The following is a 21130-nucleotide window of genomic DNA, read 5'->3' as shown; positions in this document are numbered from 1 at the left end:
TTTCGCTTGTTTTGGAAAATACCTCCATCACGATTTTTTTATATGTTATGCTTTATTATATTTACTTTGAGAAGTTAACAAAAAACTGAGAAAAAAAGTTGACTAACGTACCATCCATAAAGGATTTTTGAATTTGAGACGTATTAACGAATACCGCGCAATACATCTAAGTTTCAGAATTTTTTTCTCTTGTTTTGGAAAATACCTCCATCACGTTTTTTTATATGTTATGCTTTATTATATTTTCTTTGAGAATTTAACAAAAAACTGAGAAAAAAAGTTGACTAACGTACCATCCATAAAGAATTTTTGAATTTGAGACGTATTAACGAATAGCGCGCAATACATCTAAGTTTCAGAATTTTTTTCGCTTGTTTTGGAAAATACCTCCATCACGATTTTTTTATATGTTATGCTTTATTATATTTACTTTGAGAATTTAACAAAAAACTGAGAAAAAAAGTTGACTAACGTACCATCCATAAAGGATTTTTGAATTTGAGACGTATTAACGAATAGCGCGCAATACATCTAAGTTTCAGAATTTTTTTCGCTTGTTTTGGAAAATACCTCCATCACGATTTTTTTATATGTTATGCTTTATTATATTTACTTTGAGAATTTAACAAAAAACTGAGAAAAAAAGTTGACTAACGTACCATCCATAAAGGATTTTTGAATTTGAGACGTATTAACGAATAGCGCGCAATACATCTAAGTTTCAGAATTTTTTTCGCTTGTTTTGGAAAATACCTCCATCACGATTTTTTTATATGTTATGCTTTATTATATTTACTTTGAGAATTTAACAAAAAACTGAGAAAAAAAGTTGACTAACGTACCATCCATAAAGGATTTTTGAATTTGAGACGTATTACCGAATAGCCCGCAATACATCTAAGTTTCAGAATTTTTTTCGCTTGTTTTGGAAAATACCTCCATCACGTTTTTGTTATATGTTATGCTTTATTATATTTACTTTGAGAATTTAACAAAAAACTGAGAAAAAAAGTTGACTAACGTACCATCCATAAAGGATTTTTGAATTTGAGACGTATTAACGAATAGCGCGCAATACATCTAAGTTTCAGAATTTTTTTCGCTTGTTTTGGAAAATACCTCCATTACGATTTTTTTATATGTTATGCTTTATTATATTTAATTTGAGAATTTAACAAAAAACTGAGAAAAAAAGTTGACTAACGTACCATCCATAAAGGATTTTTGAATTTGAGACGTATTAACGAATAGCCCGCAATACATCTAAGTTTCAGAATTTTTTTCGCTTGTTTTGGAAAATACCTCCATCACGTTTTTGTTATATGTTATGCTTTATTATATTTACTTTGAGAATTTAACAAAAAACTGAGAAAAAAAGTTGACTAACGTACCATCCATAAAGGATTTTTGAATTTGAAACGTATTAACGAATAGCGCGCAATACATCTAAGTTTCAGAATTTTTTCTCTTGTTTTGGAAAATACCTCCATCACGTTTTTGTTATATGTTATGCTTTATTATATTTACTTTGAGAATTTAACAAAAAACTGAGAAAAAAAGTTGACTAACGTACCATCCATAAAGGATTTTTGAATTTGAGACGTATTAACGAATAGCGCGCAATACATCTAAGTTTCAGAATTTTTTTCGCTTGTTTTGAAAAATACCTCCATTACGATTTTTTTTATATGTTATGCTTTATTATATTTACTTTGAGAATTTACCAAGAAACTGAGAAAAAAGTTGACTAACGTACCATCCATAGAGGATTTTTGAATTTGAGACGTATTACCGAATAGCCCGCAATACATCTAAGTGTCAGAATTTTTTTCTCTTGTTTTGGAAAATACCTCCATCACGTTTTTTTTATATGTTATGCTTTATTATATTTAATTTGAGAATTTAACAAAAAACTGAGAAAAAAAGTTGACTAACGTACCATCCATAAAGGATTTTTGAATTTGAGACGTATTAACGAATACCGCGCAATACATCTAAGTTTCAGATTTTTTTTCGCTTGTTTTGGAAAATACCTCCATCACGATTTTTTTATATGTTATGCTTAATTATATTTACTTTGAGAATTTAACAAAAAACTGAGAAAAAAAGTTGACTAACGATCCATCCATAAAGGATTTTTGAATTTGAGACGTATTACCGAATAGCCCGCAATACATCTAAGTTTTAGAATTTTTTTCTCTTGTTTTGGAAAATACCTCCATCACGTTTTTTTTTATATGTTATGCTTTATTATATTTACTTTGAGAATTTAACAAAAAACTGAGAAAAAAAGTTGACTAACGTACCATCCATAAAGGATTTTTGAATTTGAGACGTATTAACGAATAGCGCGCAATACATCTAAGTTTCAGAATTTTTATCGCATGTTTTGGAAAATACCTCTATCACGATTTTTTTATATGTTATGCTTTATTATATTTCCTTTGAGAATTTAACAAAAAACTGAGAAAAAAAGTTGACTAACGTACCATCCATAAAGGATTTTTGAATTTGAGTGGCATTATCTACCCACCGTCAATACATCGCCCGTTTAAAATTTTTTTTCCAAAAATATATAACATATATAACATTTTTCTTGTCAATATTATCTGTTTTATTCATTTTTTATAAATTTATACCAAATTTTTTTGAAAATATGAAAAAAAAAATTATGGATGAAATTTATGGCTAAGGTAACACCGGTGCTCTTAGTCTATAGGTATTTGCCTTGATTTGACCATTCAGTTTGGGTATCAAATAGGGATAGTACCTCATTTGGTCTGTCTCTTCTTTTTTGTTACCTGACGACCTGTGTTTTGTCAGGGTTGACAGCCATTTTCCACTGCACACACCATTCTTGTAGTTCATCAAGAGCTTTTTGTAGGTGTATTGTTGCAAAATCTGGGTGGGTACTGCTAAAATCTATCGCTGTATTATCTGCGTATAGACTTAGCAACGATCAGGGTTCAGTTGGGGTGTCTGCCGTATATATGGTATATAGATATGGCGATAACACTGCCTCCTGTGGCACACCAGTCTCCAGCAGGCCGTTGTGCCAGACTCTGTCGAATGCTTTACTGACGTCTAGAAAGGCGGCCGCTGTATATTTCTTTTCGTTGAACCCTTTCGTGATATATTCTGTTAACCTCAGCACTTGAAGTTTACACGAGTGCTCGGATCTTAATCCGAACTGTGCTTCAGGTATTGTTCCGATTGCTTCAGATTCTTCTTTTAGCCTGGCTAATATGACCCGCTCTGCGATTTTGCTTATTGCTGGTAATAAGCTCATCGGTCGATAATTCTGTGGAAATGTGCCTTTTTCCTGGTTTTTCAATAATGATAACGTGAGCTTTTTTCCTTCTGTCAGGAAAATGTCTTGGTCTTAAGATGTTGTTTATCAAATTTGTTATGTAGACTATTGTTCTTCCTGGCAGAATTTTCAGAGCTCTGTTCGTAATCTTGTCCGGTCCTGGAGCTTTTTTGGCACTAGTACGCTTGATCAGCTGTCTGACCTCTTCAGGGGAGGTGTGTGTAATACCTATAATGCCCTTTCTTCTTTTTAGAATTCTACATGTTCGTTCGACGTTTTCTGTGAAGTCTAGATCTTCATCGGGATGGTAATTTTCCCTACATTCTCTTTCTAGCGTGTTTTTCATTACTTCCGCTTTGTCTTCTTCTGTGTACACAATTCCATTTTCTCCGTGTAAAGGAGGGATTGGTTTTTTATCATTTCTTAATATTATCTATCTATCTACAGCATTTGTATGCAAAAGAACGATTTTTGGGAAATTTGTATCATTCGATTCCTATTTAAAATTGAAATAAATTAACAAAAAAAGAACATGTTTCTAAAATGTTGTCGATTAGCGAGTTTTGCAAATAATGGCCTCATATAAAGAAAAGTACCTCAAACTTACCAAAAGATGGTTCAATAACACTGGGAATAATTTCTTCAACATGCATTGTATTTTGATATCTTTTCACAGATACCATATCCTTCGAGAGAGTGTAGTTTTTATCTCCCACTGCCAACTCATAAGATCTATAAAAAAATCTTAATTATTTGTCTATAAGAAAAACAGTCAACAACAAGAATATACCAAAAATAGCGGAGTAATAGTAAGTTGCAGGCATATCACCAACTACACCTATAGGTACTCTCCTAGAAGAAGAGTTTAAATGGGAGCAATTATAACGGTTTTTGTCACTTCAAAATAATCCTGTAGAGAGAGACTGCATAAAGGCTTGGGGGAGAGTGGGGAAGGAGCGATTAAACTTGAAGCTGAAGAAGCCTGCATCCAGGCTTAATAAAATTTCGATACCATTGATTTGGAAATTGTTTTTTTTTTCACAAAATTTTTAATTTTAATGTATTAAATCGTTAAATTTATAATTTTAAAACTTAAAACGGTTCCTATGAAAATTTCAATATTAAAAGTATTTTTTTTGTTACATGTTAACACAATTTTATAATTTTGAATTCAAAATGGGTTTGTTCTAATACAACGAATAACCGTCACATAACATTTTGTTAATCTTTTGAATCACAATATTATTTATAAGTTCTAAAAAGATTCAGTTATTAATAGTAAACATATTAATATTTTATGTTCTACAAAAAAATATGGTAAGCAGGGAAGTAGGATTTGATCTGTAATTTTATAAAATGCAATAATTTAAGGCCTGTATTGTATGCACACGACCACGTGACATTTAGAAGAAAATATCTAAAGTTGCTCCACTCTTCCACTCAAGTGAGGTTGTTAGGCAATTCAGATCAACACCAAGTCAGACACAAATGCGATGCTGAAAAGTTACAGGGAAAAATTGTTCTATTAGCGTCTATATTTCCTACTAAAAACAATAACAAATTGTTGGTTATATATTTTTCCAGAATTTGTAAAATAATCTTTTTTGTAAACGATACTATCCGGAGTGGGAATAGATAAATAGCCCATCAAAAGAACAAGAAGAAGAAGACCCTAACATATGGCAATGGGAATACAAATATTTCATGGAAGTAGGAAAAGATGGCTGCACGTTGAAAGTCGATACAACCGGCAAACAAAGTTAATTATAGACCATTACTTTATGGGTTGGCCATTTCAAACCACTCAAATGTCTTATTTTTATGCTACGCAGAAGCTATACACCAAATTTCAGAAAAATCGGAGATCCTCAAATTTTTGTGTGAGTGATTTGACATATGGAATGTACCTTATACGCTGTGAGCTCGTACGTAGAGGGGATATTTACAAATTCGCGAGCGCCAGTAGTGGCAAGTCTGTAAACGTTTACCGGAAATTTGACATAAATGTCAAAGTGATTAATTTAAAATTAAAAGTAAAAACATTAATTATAAAAAATATTAGTTGGTCAAAGCTGTTGTATATATTTTTACCTTAAATATACTTACGTTTTAAATACTGAATTTAAGTTTTTTTAATGTTCCGTAATATGTAATTTAGCGCCATCTACACGATAATTGTGGAAGTATCCGAAGTAAGAAATTAATATTTCATCAATAGAACGTCAAAATGATTAGCAAAATCTTAAAAAAATCGAATACAATTTAATTACTTTTTTGCGTTGTAAATATTAAGCGCTAACAATTAAATAATAAATTTAAAAATTACCGGTGAAAGTTGAATTAGTAATCCGCTAGGAGCGCCACCAGCGAAGCTCAGAGCGTATATACAGTCGGAAAAATGAAAGAATACCCATGAACGATCATATCAAGCACATATTTTGGATTTGCTGCCTTTTTCTATAAATAACAAACGAGAGAGATAGATTATTAAGTGTTGACTACAAAGCGAAAACATTATCCAAGACATACGCAGTTACATATTTATAATTGACAGAGTGAGACGGCGATACAATTGTTCAACGTAGTTATATTAATTTAGTAGAAAATTTAAACTCACACTTGATTATTTCTGTACTTCTAATGTCATTCTTAGAAAAACATTCAACATGAGTAGAGATAATGATTGTATAAACTACTATTCGAGTAATCGTGCCGATCAACTATAATCTGACTGATTCGATTTCTACCACTTTGACAGTGAAACTGGGTTAGGTTCGGTAGAGTTTGTAAATTTTAATAATCAGTCGTATTTACTTGAATAAATTCAGTTCTTTTAAGAGCTATTTTGATATTATATTGTATTTTTGGTTTGGTAAGTATTTATTTAATTAAAATGCGTCAATAAAATTTGTAAGTAATCATCTGTCAGTATGGTTAACTTCTGTCTATGAGTTCGCCAAACGTGTACATATTACTCTGACTTTTCAATCATAGTGTATGAAATTACAGATTAGTATATTTTTACGAATGTACATTTATTTGCAGATAATGTCTGGAAAATGATCTGAATACCTAATGATCTGGATACCTAATGATCTGAATTCATTAAGTTTACTTTCATTTTAATCACTTAATGCAGCTGACATAAACGACATTTTTTAAATTCCTGTTACTATTTACGTCCACTGACAACTTTAACATGGAGAAATTCATAATACTATATTTGCTTACTCATTATTTTTGTATTATTAATCTATATCAAATATTTAATTACGGTAGTACTAGTAACATTTATCATTTTTTAAATTCCTGTTACTATTTACGTCCACTGACAACTTTAACATGGAGAAATTCATAATACTATATTTGCTTACTCATTATTTTTGTATTATTAATCTATATCAAATATTTAATTACGGTAGTACTAGTAACATTTATCACCAATAAATATATATTATCAGAAAAAGAATAACATCGGAAAAAATTTTTGACACATTCTTACGTAACGAAAAATCGTACTGTGGGGTAGTAGTCACATCCGTTTATTTTCAGTACACCCATACCTCGCATTACGGCCTAGATACGTTCCACGAAACATGGCCGCAAAGCGAAATGCCGTATAACGAATCAATTATTCTAATACAAATTCATAAGAATTTAATGGGATCGGTTCCAAATTTGTTAAATATGTTACATGGTTTCTCGTTAAAAATGCATTTTATCTGTTTATTTTATTTAAATCAAAAATACATACAAAAAGCACATACACTGGTACATAAAATAATAATAGATTCCAAAAACCAAAAATAATCTACAAACTCCAAGCTTTCTTGTTGTATCTCCATATAACGGGTAAATGATTTTTATTTAGTCCTGTAATAGGCCTTGGATTTTTTGACAAATTAGAAGTGGTTTTAGCTTAAAATCACCAGTGGCATTTGCACCAAGTAGCAAAGTTAATCGCTCTTTAGGCGCCATCTGGTTAAACCAGGCGCAGATTTTTCGGTTTTTGAAATGTACATGGGATGTGGGATGAGGCATTTGCTTCCAACAAAGTCCTGTTTTGTCTACGTTAAACACTTGTTCAGGTTTATAACCATTTTTTTCTATAATTCCCTTTAAAATGTTAACATATTCCTTGGATGAGGCCTCATCTCATTTTATTTTCAAATTATGCATAAACAAGTAGTGGAAATAGAAAAGAGTGTGCATCGAGATTGCGTTTGCTCGAGGATGACAACATGGGGCCGTTATAGCGAAACATTTTAGGCCGTAAATCGAAACCGTGCCGTAATTTGAACAGGGCCGTTATAGCGAAATGCCGTATAGCGAGGTATGGGTGTATTAACTTAGTTTAGACTTTGTTTTGACTAGAAATTTTTGATTTATTCGTATGCATATCTTCGATGACGCATGGGTATTCCTTCATTTTTCCGACTGTACATTCTCTGCAAGTCATCCAATTTGACGTAATGTAATTTTATTATAACGTCATCGCATGACCATGATAGAATGTAACAAATTATGAAAATGTACGATTATTATTATAAATTCATCTGTTCAGAGGTGCATAGTGACAAATTACGACAAAAAGAAGTATAACGAACATTTTATAAAAAAAAAAGGCAGACGCAGCAGAAACACGACCTGACACAAAGGACAAAAAAATTCTCGAAATGGTGGAGAATGGAGAAGAAAACCTTTCGAAAAAGCAATGGTAAGACACTATGAGACAGAGCTAGAAGTACAGATATCGATATACGATGAAGATGCAAGGTGGAGAACGTTATATAACAATCAAAAGAGGAATTAGACAAGGAGATACGTTCTCCCAAACTCTTTACGGCAGTTCTGGAACATGTTTTCAAACAATTACACAAAAAGGAATAAATATCGACGGCGAAATGCTCTCACACCTAAGATTCGCGGACGACATGGTTCTGATAACAGATCACTACTTAAAAGATATTGGAACTATACTTATTGAGTTAGATGCCGCCTTTAATGAAGTTTGAACATAAATTTTGAAAAGACGCAATACATAACAAATTTGGCACCAAGCGAAAATCCAAAAGTTGACTGCAAAAAATAGCATAAGTTCATAAATATAAACGGTACCTATAGGCTATTGATTATATTCACAATAAGATAGCTAAACGGAACTACAACGTTAACGGGGTTTTATTATTTCATATGGTCAATGGACATCTATATATGAAAAAACCGCGGAGTGCTACCATTTAAAGGGGTGCGTTTTTGAGAAATGGGTGAATTAGTCCCTGGGCACAGGTTACATTAGGGTGAGTTCTATGGTTAAATTGGTTAAATTTCCTATCTAAATATCACTTTTTAAAGTCAATGATACTTTTTTTTTACAAAAATACATTCAAAAGAAAAAGCACAAAGAAACCCAAAAGAAAGAAATTTTGTTTTTTGTCCCATAACTTTTGTCCACGAGGATATAGGTATAGACATTGCTTTACAGAAAAAAAACCTACACATTTCTTCTTTAAAATATTATTTAGTAGAGGTAATTAGGATTTACAGTTTTCGAAATATGATTCTTCAAAGTTCTCCACTCACATCAATTTTGGGCAATTTTCCTTGTTATTTCGCAAATATTGTTCTGTAACTTTTTTCTACGTAACTTTAGGTATATACAATAGTACACGTAATAGGAATAGAAATCAATTACCTTTAAAATGGTCTACTGTATAACGTACGACTTTTTTTTAAGGAGATTATGGTTTTTCAAAGTTTTATACTTTTAACGATTTTTTATAATATAATATAAAAATAAAATAATATTATTATATAATATATAATATAATATTATATTATATATACTATATACCTAATATAAAAAAATATTTTTTACGCTTTTTTTTTAATTTCTCATTATAACTTTTTTTTCTCGTACATGAATATACTATATATTGCTCAATAAAGAGGGCTTACTTTCTGTTCTTTAAAATGGTGTATCATCTATATTTAAATAATGGAAACCGAGTGAATCTTTGATTTTTTTTACCTGTATTATTTAAAATTATTTCTTTTACAAAAATTACATAAACATTAGTCTTAGAAAACATCACTTTAGTTAAAATTATTTAAACGTTGACATTTACAAAATTTTCAAAATCAAAGTCCATCTCTTCGTTAGCATTAGCTTCAATATCTTCCTCTGACACCTCAGTTATCGAGTTCCCACAATTAGTACTCATGCACATGCACCCTTTGCAGAATATTGAACAACTAATTCCTATCTTCCTACAACCGCAGTTTTTTGTACATCCGTTGGTACATTTACATGCTATTTTTTCAAGCAAAGCTTGTGGTGCAGGAGCTTTGTTTGGAATTAATCCATATTTTGAAGTTTGCATGGCCGAGTCAATCATAACACACAATCGCATAAAAAAGTTATAGAGAAATTTAAAAAATAATCCTAAAATCAAAAAACGTTGCAAGTTCTAATTACATTTTGAAAAAGCATATCTTATTCAAAAATAATCACAGATTTTTTATAATACACAATTTGAAGTAAACAGAATAAGCTTTCTTTTTTATTATATATGATAATATATACCTAAATGTAGAAAAAAAAGTTATAATGGGAAATTTAAAAAATAATCGTAAAAAATATAAAAACTCGTTAAAAGTATAAAATCTTGAAAATGATAACCTCTTTAAAAGAAGTCGTACAACATTATACAGTAGAACACTTTAAAGGTAATTGATTTCTATTCCTCTTACATGTACCATTGCATATGCCTAAAGTTACGTAGAAAAAAGTTACAGAACAATATTTGCGAAATAACAAGGAAAATTGCCCAAAATTGCTGTGAGTGGCGAACTTTGAAAAATCATATTTCGAAAACTGTAAATCCTAATGACCTTTACCAAACACCATTTTAAAGAGAAAATATGTAAGTTTTTTATGTGAAGCAATGCCTATACCTATATCCCCGTGGACAAAAGTTATGGGACAAAAAACAAAAGTTCTTTCTTTTGTGTTTCTTTGTGCTTTTTCTTTTGAATATATTTTTGTAAAAAAAGTATCTTTGACGGTAAAAAGTTATATTTAGATAGGAAATTTAACCAGGAACAATTTTTATGTAGACGTGTTTGTACCAAAAGTGCATAGAACTCACCCTAATGTAACCTGTGCCCATGGACTAATTCACCCATTTCTCAAAAACGCACCCCTTTAAATGGTAGCACTCTGCGGTTTTTTATATATAGAGATTCATTGACCATATGAAATATTAAAACCCCGTTAACGTTGTAGTTCCTTTCTATAGTACATAATCAATAGCCTACTATACTTAGATTATCAAATCTAAATTGTCAGGGACAATCAAACTGCTGAACTGCAAAGAAGAATCACTTTAGCTTGAGCTGCTTATGGAGCTCTATCAGAGACCTTCAATAGCAAAATGCCACATTATTAAAAAAATATGTTCGACCAATGTGAGCTTCCAGTCATGCCTTACGGTGCCGAAACACCTGTCTTAACCAGAGACATGTTAACCGTAGATAAGGCATACTGCGCAAAAAAGCGTAACGCGCGGCAGTCTCTTTTTACTAAGCGATATCGCTCATATGACGGACAAAGATGGCTAGACCACTCAAAATGAATATTGACCAATATCCTTGATATCGGCGTTACACCTCGATGCACAGAGCGGCCCATAGGTTAGCCCATAATAGCCCATGCCCATGGCCCATATTAGCCCATGAGCCCATAATATACAGGTTAATATATCTATGGTCTTAACTCAGGTCACAACAACAAACCCAGAGTGGCCTAAAGGAAAATGGAAGAGTCGTTACTTGGACTGACTCTCAGAGATAGGGTTCGAAACAAGAAAATAAGAAGGACAGCCGTCACAGATAACTTGGAGCGCATAGCATGGCTGCAGTGAAACTGGGCGGGCCATGTGGTTAGGATGAATGACGGACGGTGGACTCAAAAAATTACAGTGTAGATACAGAAGAAGTAGAGGTAGACCACCTACACGAAGGACAGATGCCATCAAAAGAATCGCTGGGAATTGACGGCAGGAAACACAAGACAGACAGAACAGGAAGAAATTTGGGAAGGCCTTTGTTCAATTTGGATGTGAACAATTGGATTATTTTTCAATGACAGTTAATATAAATTGTTTTTCGAATAATAAAATTAATTTTTTGATATTTGTTTTCCAGTTGTTTTTATAATAAAAGCAAGATACAACCTAGCTCCAGAAGTGGGTCCTTACGCTAACTACATATACTTCGTCTAATATATGTACTTACCGTTGTACGTCATCCGCGTCATAGCCCGTGATGCCACAGATACCAACACGAAATATTTAGGCGGTAGGTGTGTTCTTTTTAGAATCATTTTGCCGAGTACACTGGAATTACAGCCACTAGATATATTTTATTATATACGCGTAGAAATAATATTTGAAGATTTCTGTTAATGTTAACTTAAAGAAATACATAATAATATGTTTCATTTAATTTGTATAAATGGATTATAAAGCGTTTTTATGAAGCACATTTGTTCGGAACACACTGTAACTGTAATCGAACGAAGGTGATATTATTTAGGCATAAACTGGTAACATTTATTTAACAGTTGCGGTGATGACACTTCATATTTGTTTTTATTCTTTACTATAAGTATGTGTTTTATTATATTTACTGTTTTTATTATTTACTTTAACGTAAGATTATAATTCTTGTTTTCTATTTCTAAAGGTTTTATTTATTTACATTGAATATTAATTTGTTTTGTTGTATAATCCACTTCCGCAAAAATTATGTGATATATTTAATTTAAAATGAATTCAAGAATTTTTTGTAATTGGGCAACAATGTCAACTTAGATCTCTGACTTAGATAATGACGTGCAGCGATAAGTATATTAGACGGACTGTAGATAAATAACATATTATGTATAATATTTAGTGAATTTACATACCCTGTACTTCCCAATTTGCCCTCTAGTGCTTCAACATCGCCAATCTTTAAAGCTGCCAAAGCATCCGTGATTGTCTTTGCATCCTTCTTAAAGGTTTTCCCTAATAATCCCTTATTTGCTTGTGCTTCGATTACATCGACTATTTTTGGTTCTGGTAACTTTTTCTCTGCCGCCAATCGGACTCCAGTGGCATTCGTGTGCTGGGTAAGATCATAAGCAGATCGGTCTGCACATCCGACACATTCTATCCATCCCTTAAAGAAAAAATATTGATTTTTTTTATTTTCATTGTGAATAATATACAGGGTGGGGCATTAGTGTGAAAAAGTCCAATTACTCGTTTGTCGTAAGAGATACGAAAAAAAGTTATTTAGGTAAAAGTTGGGGCACACATACTACCATAATTTAAAAATATTTTCAAATATACAGGGGCGTCCGCATTGACAGGGTGACACAAAATTATGTTTTTTTTAATGGAACACCCTGTATATTTTTACATTTTTGTATTCTCCTGAATGTTTACTTTCTTAAAATATAATGTTTTGTAATATTATACGAGGCAGTTTAAAATATAATTACGCTTTTTGTTAATTTCGTAGCGACATCTACACCCTGTAGAATTATAGTGATTTTACATCAAATTTTCTATTTATATTCAAACGATTTTTAATATAGTCTATTATTGTTAAACATTAACAGTATAGCGAACTGTTTAATTTTAGTGTATAGGGTGGGTCGAAACTCAAAATGAGTATTTTCTGAGTTTTCTTAAATGGAACACCCTGTATTTTAGTATTGTAATAAAATGATATTCTATGGTATTTTTTTTATTTCTTAAACATTCCCTATACCTGAGTGCTTTAATTTTGTAAGTTATTCGTTATTGTTTAAGCCAAACATTAATTGAAACAATAATTACGTGAAATTTTATTAGGTGGCCGTGAAAATATCCAATCAAAAATCATTTTTCGAAAAAAAAATACATAATAATCTAGCCTGATCCATAATTTTTTCATATTGGATGAGATATCCAAATACATTCGTAGTTAAGATTGTTGGTGCTTAAAATATTAATCAAACGTACAAAATTCTCCCTAGTTGGCTATGACACAAAATTTGCCTAAACATTTGACATTACACTATTTATATAGTTCTAGTTGATTTGTTACCATTACTAGACTAGTTACTAGAGAGTATAACAAAAATGAGCTACTTGCAATAAAAATTTATCATCAGCAATTCCCTGATAGACGGCAACCAAGAAGAGAAACTTTTGAAAGTATACTAAAACGGTTTCAACAGACTAGATACTCAGATTGTAAGAACGGTTGTACTAATATGCAGATCTTCAGTGACACTAAGGATTACATTTAATTCCTGTTTTATTCATTTACAATAGTTTTTGTTCGATCAGATTTATCATAATCTAAGTGTCCAGTCCGTTGAAACCATTCTAGTATATTTTCAAACGTATCTCTTCTTAGTTGTCGTCTATCAGGGAATTTCTGATGAAAAATTCTTATTGCTAGTAGTACATTTTTGTTATACTCCACTAGCACAAAAACCTTATTAGTCAGTTCCTCATTAGAAAAATTCATATTAGTAATGGTAACCAAGTAATTGGAACTATAAAAATAGTATAATGTTCAATTTTTAAGGAAATTTAGTGCCATAGCCGACTAGGTAGAATATTGTATGTTTTTATTAATATTTTGCGCACCAACAACCTTAACTACGAATTTATTTGGATATCTCATCCAATATTAATAAATTATGGATCAGGCTAGATTATGATGTATTTTTTTTCAAAAATTATTTTTGATTGAATATTTTCACGGCCACCTAATAAAATTTCAAGTAATTTTTATTGCAATTAATGTTTGGCTTAAATAATCACGAATAACTTACAAATTAAAGCACTGAGGTATAGGGAATGCTTAAGAAATAAAAAAGTACCATAAAATATCATTTCACTACAATAGTAAAATACAGGGCGTTCCATTTAAGAAAACTCAGAAAATACTCATTCCGAGTTTCGACCAACCCTGTATACTCTTATTTAACATTTCGCTATACTGTTAATAACAATAGTACACTATATTAAAAATCGTTTAAAATAAACATTTGATTTCAAATCATTACAATTCTACAGGGTGTAAATGTTGCTACGAAATTAACAAAAAAAACGTAATTAACTTTTAAAATACGTCGTATAATATTACAAAATCTTATATTTTAAGAAAGCAAACATTGAGGAGAATCCAAAAATGTAAAAATATACAGGGTATTTTATTTAAAAAAAAACATAAGTTTGTATCACCCTGTCAATACGCACGCACCTGTATATTTGAAAATATTTTTAAATTATGGTCCTATCAGTGTCCCAACTTTTACCTCAATAACTTTTTTTCCTATCTCTTACGACAAACAAGTAATTGGACTTTGTCACACTAATGCCCCACCCTGTATAGTCATTAAGCAAAATCGTAATTAGGATGAGCCATGAATTCCTTTATCTATTCGGCTTTTTGGGAACGGAGTCACTACGCTGAATTATGTCACAATACGGAACTTGCATAAAATTTTAAATTCGAAAAAAAAATGTTATAAATCACAACAGAACATAGTTTAAAACATGTATCAAAGATAAAAAAGTTGTTTTTGTGTTCAGTTTGGCCCCTAAAGACGCTTCTAAATTCAAATTAAGGAAGCTAGCCCAAAAGCCGTCGCGACGTCATATGGTTGTGTGTTTACATTCTGCAGCAACAAAGTAAACAAAACTGTATATAATTTTAAATTAGACATTATAAACGTCAGTAGGAAATACGTTTGATTGTTTGAACTATTTTAATTACATAGAAAAATTTTACAAAATGGCACTAAACAACACTTATAAAGTTTTCTTTTATTTTCCATAGTAAACCTTCTTTCCTTTCCTTCAAAAACTGTATCAAACTCCAATCTCAACAAACTGGTATATATTATTACAATATTATTCCGCTAAAAATAGAGGGAGAGATAATTCCTATTAGAGAATCAATTAAATATTTAGGGACAATATTCAATAATCGACTTAACTGGATTGAAAATATTAAACGTATCGAAACACAAGCTCGAAAAGGTTTGAATATAATGAGGGCAATATGTGGAACCTGGTGGGGAGCAAACCCCCATACACTCTCATTAATTTATAAAGGAATCGTAAGACCCCATTTGGATTATTCATGTGCAATATTAAAACCCTGTAGTAAGTCCCCACTCTTAATATTAGAAAAAATTCAGTTTAAAGCTTTACGAATCATCACGGGCTGTATGAGATCTACCCCCACTAATGCTTTGTTAGCAGAAAGTGGAGAAATTTCATTAGATGTAAGAAGAAAAATACTTTGCGCTAAGTTCTATCTGAAAATCCTAGCTGATCTGAAAAATCCACTGAACGACATCCTGTCAGAGTTGGGAACCAAAGTAAATTATAAAATAGGATTTTGGAAATCACAAGAGCCACCATATTTGATTGAAATCAAAAATAATTTTGACAAATACCTTATTAATCTATATAAAGAGAACATTAAATCCTGCTTTCAGATCGAACTGAAACATTTCGGGGTCATTTCAGACAATTTTCTCAACCCACAAAAAGATGGAAACCTATCTCATCAGGAATTTCTTAATGAATTTTCAGCTTCATATGGAAATTATACATGGGTATTTACAGATGGTTCTTTAGATCCTGAGTCGAGGACAGTAGGTTTTGGGGTACACATACCTTCAAACAATTATAACTATGCATCCAGATTACATGAGCACACTCAAATATGCACTGCAGAAATTATTGCAATTAACAAGACAGTATCTGTTTGTATTGAAAAAAATATTAAAGAAGCAATAATTTTTTCAGATGCTAAAAGTGCTATCCAAAAATTACATAACACCACCTGGGGGACAAACAACCATATTGTAAACCTAACTAAAAGACTCATTATTGAGTCAATGGAAGCAGGATTTAATATAATCTTAGCTTGGATTCCAGGCCATACTGGAGTAAAGGGGAATACAGAGGCTGATAAATTGGCAAATATAAGCAAGACTTTAAATGTTCCTGCAGACATTAAAATAGATAAATTTGACTTTTTGCCTTTTATTAAACAAAAAATTGTAAATGAGTTTAAAGTTGAATGGAAAAAGCAGTTTAAAACTAAAGGGAAATGGTATCAACAATGCCAAAGTGATTTTTCTAAAAATCCTTGGTTCCACAAATTCACATTTGTAGATCGAAGGCACTTGACATCAATTATTAGAATGCGAACGGGCCATTGTCACACACCAGACCATTTGTTTAAAATTAATTGTATTGATACTCCTTTTTGTGAATGTGGACAAATAGGAAGTATAACTCATATGTTACTTGAATGCCCAATTAACAAAACAAATCAATTTGACCTGTATCAGGAACTTGTTAATATAGGAAGTCCAACCCCCATTTCAATACAAAATCTCCTACATAATATTAATGACCAAACCTTAAGAAAGATCAATCAATTTTTAACAATATTTCAAATTAAAATATAAAATAAAAATAGTTATTTGAAAATCATATCACAATGAATTTAAGGAAGGGAATATGGAAAAATCCAGACCCTTTGAAAAGAGGATTCCCTTCCAGTTAGTCTAAATACGAGGACTGGCCAAGTACCTAAGAGGTGGAGGCCATGAAACTACAAGAAGAAGAAGACATAGGATAAACGTCATTAGAATAAAAATATTTTTCGCTTATTCCGCGACGATGAGCTGGCCAAATACCCAAGTAAGTGGAGACCAATAAACTAAAGATTAAGAAGAAGAATATACCTAAACATAAAGTTCACTATGTGACGTCACGGGTCGTTTTAACTATTTTAAATCACAGAAGACTTTAAAGTACTTCTAAGTTATTATGAGTTTTTGAAGCGTGAAATTTTGGAAATCTCATTTTTAAACAAAACTAAACATTATTATGTAATAACAAAATGTGTAAGTTCCCAATTATTATAGGTTGACGGTATCATATTGTGACGAATTACCGACCGCAAGTAACAGGTTCCGTGTCGACAGCCAGACGTTTACAGAAACATCTGGATGAATGACGCGGCGAGTGGCGCGCGAGGGGAATGAATTCGTCACAAGAGTTCGACAGCGAAGGCCATGCGGTGACTGGAGATGGGCAGAACATTCTACAAAATAACGGCTGGTATAAATAACGGGCCATTTTGTAAATAAAGTTAGTTATAGATAGAAGTCGGTACTGTAAAGTTGTATAAATAAATAAATTCGTATTAAATTCGAACCGCTCGTTTTATTATTACAGTAAAACCGCTACAATATAATGTAAAAGTGCGTAGTGAAAAAAGCATTTTTTTCGAACGAACTAAATGAACCCAACGAGTCGAGCGCGCACTAACAAGTAAACGCTCAGGTTATTGTAAGTGTTCGTTCTATTCACAGCGTTCAGAGAATCTGGAGTACGCCCTTACCCACTGAACATCAACGAACATTGTTGGCTTTTGATCTTTCAACGGTTGTTGACACTCCTCTGAAAATGATCGGTTCGTTTGGTTCGGCAGAATTTTGCTCGCGAACACGTACTGACTAGAGCAATTTGCTACAGCGCGCTCTGATCGTTTGGAGAAAAATTCTCAAGTAAGTAGGCACCTCTAGGTTAAACCAATGTTTTAACAATTTTTTTTGAAAAAATTTAATAAAAATGGTATTTAACACAGCACTAATTCGAGGGCTGAAAACCATAGGGCTCCAAGCTACATTTACAACATTTTTCAGGAAACGAATTTTAAAGTTTGCTGTCAAATAAAACGCTTCTGACAAAATTATACTCTGCCAGATATGTTATATATTATTGTTTAAGGATTTGGTAATACAGTGATTCTTAAATCAATGCTGTCGTTGTGGTATAAAATGCAAGTTTCATGGTTTTTTCAAAATATTACACTTGTACTTGGAACCTTAGGGCACTGTAAGCGCTGTACTTGGTGTCTCTAAATAAATTTAAAGTTTTGAAAACGTCATATTATGACATATTATGTCATCATTGTAGACTTTATTGCCTTTAGAATAATAGCCTATACCCTATCCTATAATATATACCATGATGTTAGAAGAATTTTTAAAAACAAAGGAAGAAGAAAATTGACGAGGAGTAGAAATTTACTCAAATTAATTATTTTAATTAGGTAATTAATTTGATTAATTTTTTTTTCTTTTTTTTCGGCCTTTGGGATCTGCGCCCATTTAGCCAGCAACACTTATTTGTTTAATTAATTAATTTATTTATTATATTTAATTAATTTATTCAAATTCAGTAATCAAATTATTTTCATAATTTTCCACTGCTATTTTCTGGTAGATATTCAGAAACGAAGCTACAATAATCCTCCCAAGATTCATTTTCGGACACAGAGAACATTGCAAAACAAGAAAATGATAATTTTAACTGATAAAACTGACATTTAACTTTCACCAATACTCTCAGTGTAGTAGATGTGTCATAAATAAGTTGTCCATAATGCCTTTTAGGTCTAAATTAATTAAAACTCTCTTTCTTGGTTCAGATACATTATATTTACAATCCACACCATCAATAACTAACCATAACAACGTGTTTACATATAACAGTAACGACCTACCTTACATTAATTAAATACTGAGTACAATAACATCACATTAACCTATGCCAATAAATTTGTACAACTCAAGTATCTAATAATAAACTCTCCTACTAAATTCACCTACACTGCATTTATACCCGACATAATATTAATACATCACGTTTCTAATTCACGGTCAAGTGTGAGTGTCTTCGTATCGGGCTAATACCCTATTACTGTATTTTGATAAAAGTTATTTAAAACTTAAAAACATATGTTATATAGGGTGTCCTAATTATACTACACATGGAACCATATGGTTTTAACTTTAAAGCAATTCGTGCGCTTGGAACTAGATTTCACTGTTGACTGTGGCGCTATCTGTCAACGAATGGCAGAACGTTCAATACCATTCGATGCAGAATTCAAAGACAATAGATGTCTGTTAAAAAACAAGTTTTGTACAAACTGTCGCTTGGAACCATGTGGTTCTCAGCCCTCGAATTAACGAAAATATTTCCATACAGATTCACCACCTAAAAATGGTCATACACAAAATTAAAACCAATACAGAAGTGTTGACTGTGGGTGGTATTCGTGATGTTATTTACAACATGTACCAAACAAGTAAGAACTGTGACAAATTAACAAATGTGGACAGAATTATTGTTCTTAAGAACAACTTTAATATAACCAAGTTATATTAAAAAACAAAACATTAAATACTTACATAACTGGTTAAACATTCAGCATCCCAACAATCACATGCGTAGTGTGCCATTTCATTTGCCATATGTTGCCTGAATCTTAATCTTGCTGGATCAACTCCAGATTTTACTAAAAACTGTTGGATTCGGGCCATAAAGTATCCCAAAGTTTGATTTGCCACCAGACCCTACAAAATAAACCACGAAAAAGTAAAATAACCGATTTTTAGAGCTAATATACAATTATGAAACAAAAGTTCAGTATAATAGAGCAATTTTGATAACGGATTCATAACGAACGTGAATAATATTTCGATTTTGATCCATAAACTTCTGTAACCATTAATATCGTCCGCACTAGGTCAGTAAATGACCGATTTGGAGTGTCTTGAACATTTCACTTTATGTTCCTCTTATCCTATACTTCACTTTTGGACTTGGTCCAGGATTGCTTTCACTTGGGGAGTGAAAGCCACCCTTTCTCGGGGGTAAAAAAACATACGTTCAAAATAAATCCGGAAATAGATAAACTGAGTAATTCTAAGCAACTTTTATTCTATAGAGTTTGTTCACTCAGTCAATACTTTTCGAGTTATTGCGAGTGAAAATATTTATTTTTTTCAACAAAAACCACGTTTTTAGACGGTTTTTTGCAAATAACTCGAGAAATATTTTATCGAAAAAAATATTCTTAGGAAAAATTTAGCTTATTTTGGTAAAAAAATCATGAACATCACTATTTTTAACCCTATTTAGCATCCTAAAATGAAATTAATCGTTATCACTTTATAATTTACTTTACTTATATAATGTTTATTATGATCTGTAAGTTTCACCGGTTCAGAGCTTATTTTTGAAAAAAATTGGTTTAAAAGTATCTTTTTTTTTTAATTTTGAAATAAATGCATTTTTTTTTCAAAATAACTTAAAAAGTGTTAGTGATAAAAAATCTCGAAGAATATAAAAAAATGTAGGTTTTGATTTTCTGAATATTTTGGATTTTTGAATTTATACTTCTTTAGGCGCGATTGAGAGTAAAATTTCATAATTCTGCGCGCATGCGCACACACACAGTATGGCGTTTAGTTGCTAAAATCTTTCTAGTTATGTATAAATATATCAGTGCAAAAAAAGGTGTGAAAAGAATATATTAGTGTTTTTAGTAAATATATTTATTATAATTTTTGTGTCTTTGGATTTATCTTCCTCACGAGTAAGATGAGTATTATTAAATCATTTTATTGTATATTTATTCACCTTTTCTGTTTGTTACCGTGAATTGTCATTAGGTACGTCCGAACCGATACAGACACAGTCCTCGTAGCGTATTTGGTATAGCATTTAGTCAATGCATTGAATGATTGAAGTGTCGATTTTTCGAATGTTTTGTATAAATGTACCTATTTACAAATGTTTCTTCTAAAATTTAGGAATATATTAATTTTATAATATATTTAAGTATGTAGTAATTCTCTTTACAATTTTTACTTACCTATTTGTTTTT

General features: G+C 31.4%; 1 protein-coding gene across 1 annotated transcript in view; it reads right to left on the bottom strand.

Moving 5' to 3' along the window:
* Nucleotides 1-21130, bottom strand: part of LOC126890790 (glycine--tRNA ligase) — a 62113-nt gene that overhangs the window by 23058 nt on the left and 17925 nt on the right. The window contains exons 7-9 of the mRNA XM_050659979.1: nt 19650-19814; nt 12282-12535; nt 3918-4042 (exon numbers count right to left, since the gene is read on the bottom strand). Coding sequence (XP_050515936.1) covers nt 3918-4042; nt 12282-12535; nt 19650-19814 — 544 coding nt within the window. The remainder of the gene's footprint in view (nt 1-3917; nt 4043-12281; nt 12536-19649; nt 19815-21130) is intronic.

Source organism: Diabrotica virgifera, chromosome 8 (genome assembly GCF_917563875.1).
Source record: "Diabrotica virgifera virgifera chromosome 8, PGI_DIABVI_V3a".
Taxonomy (NCBI): Eukaryota; Metazoa; Arthropoda; class Insecta; order Coleoptera; family Chrysomelidae; genus Diabrotica; species Diabrotica virgifera.
The sequence above is the reverse complement of the archived record's forward strand: the minus strand, read 5'-3'. Positions and strand labels throughout refer to the sequence as shown.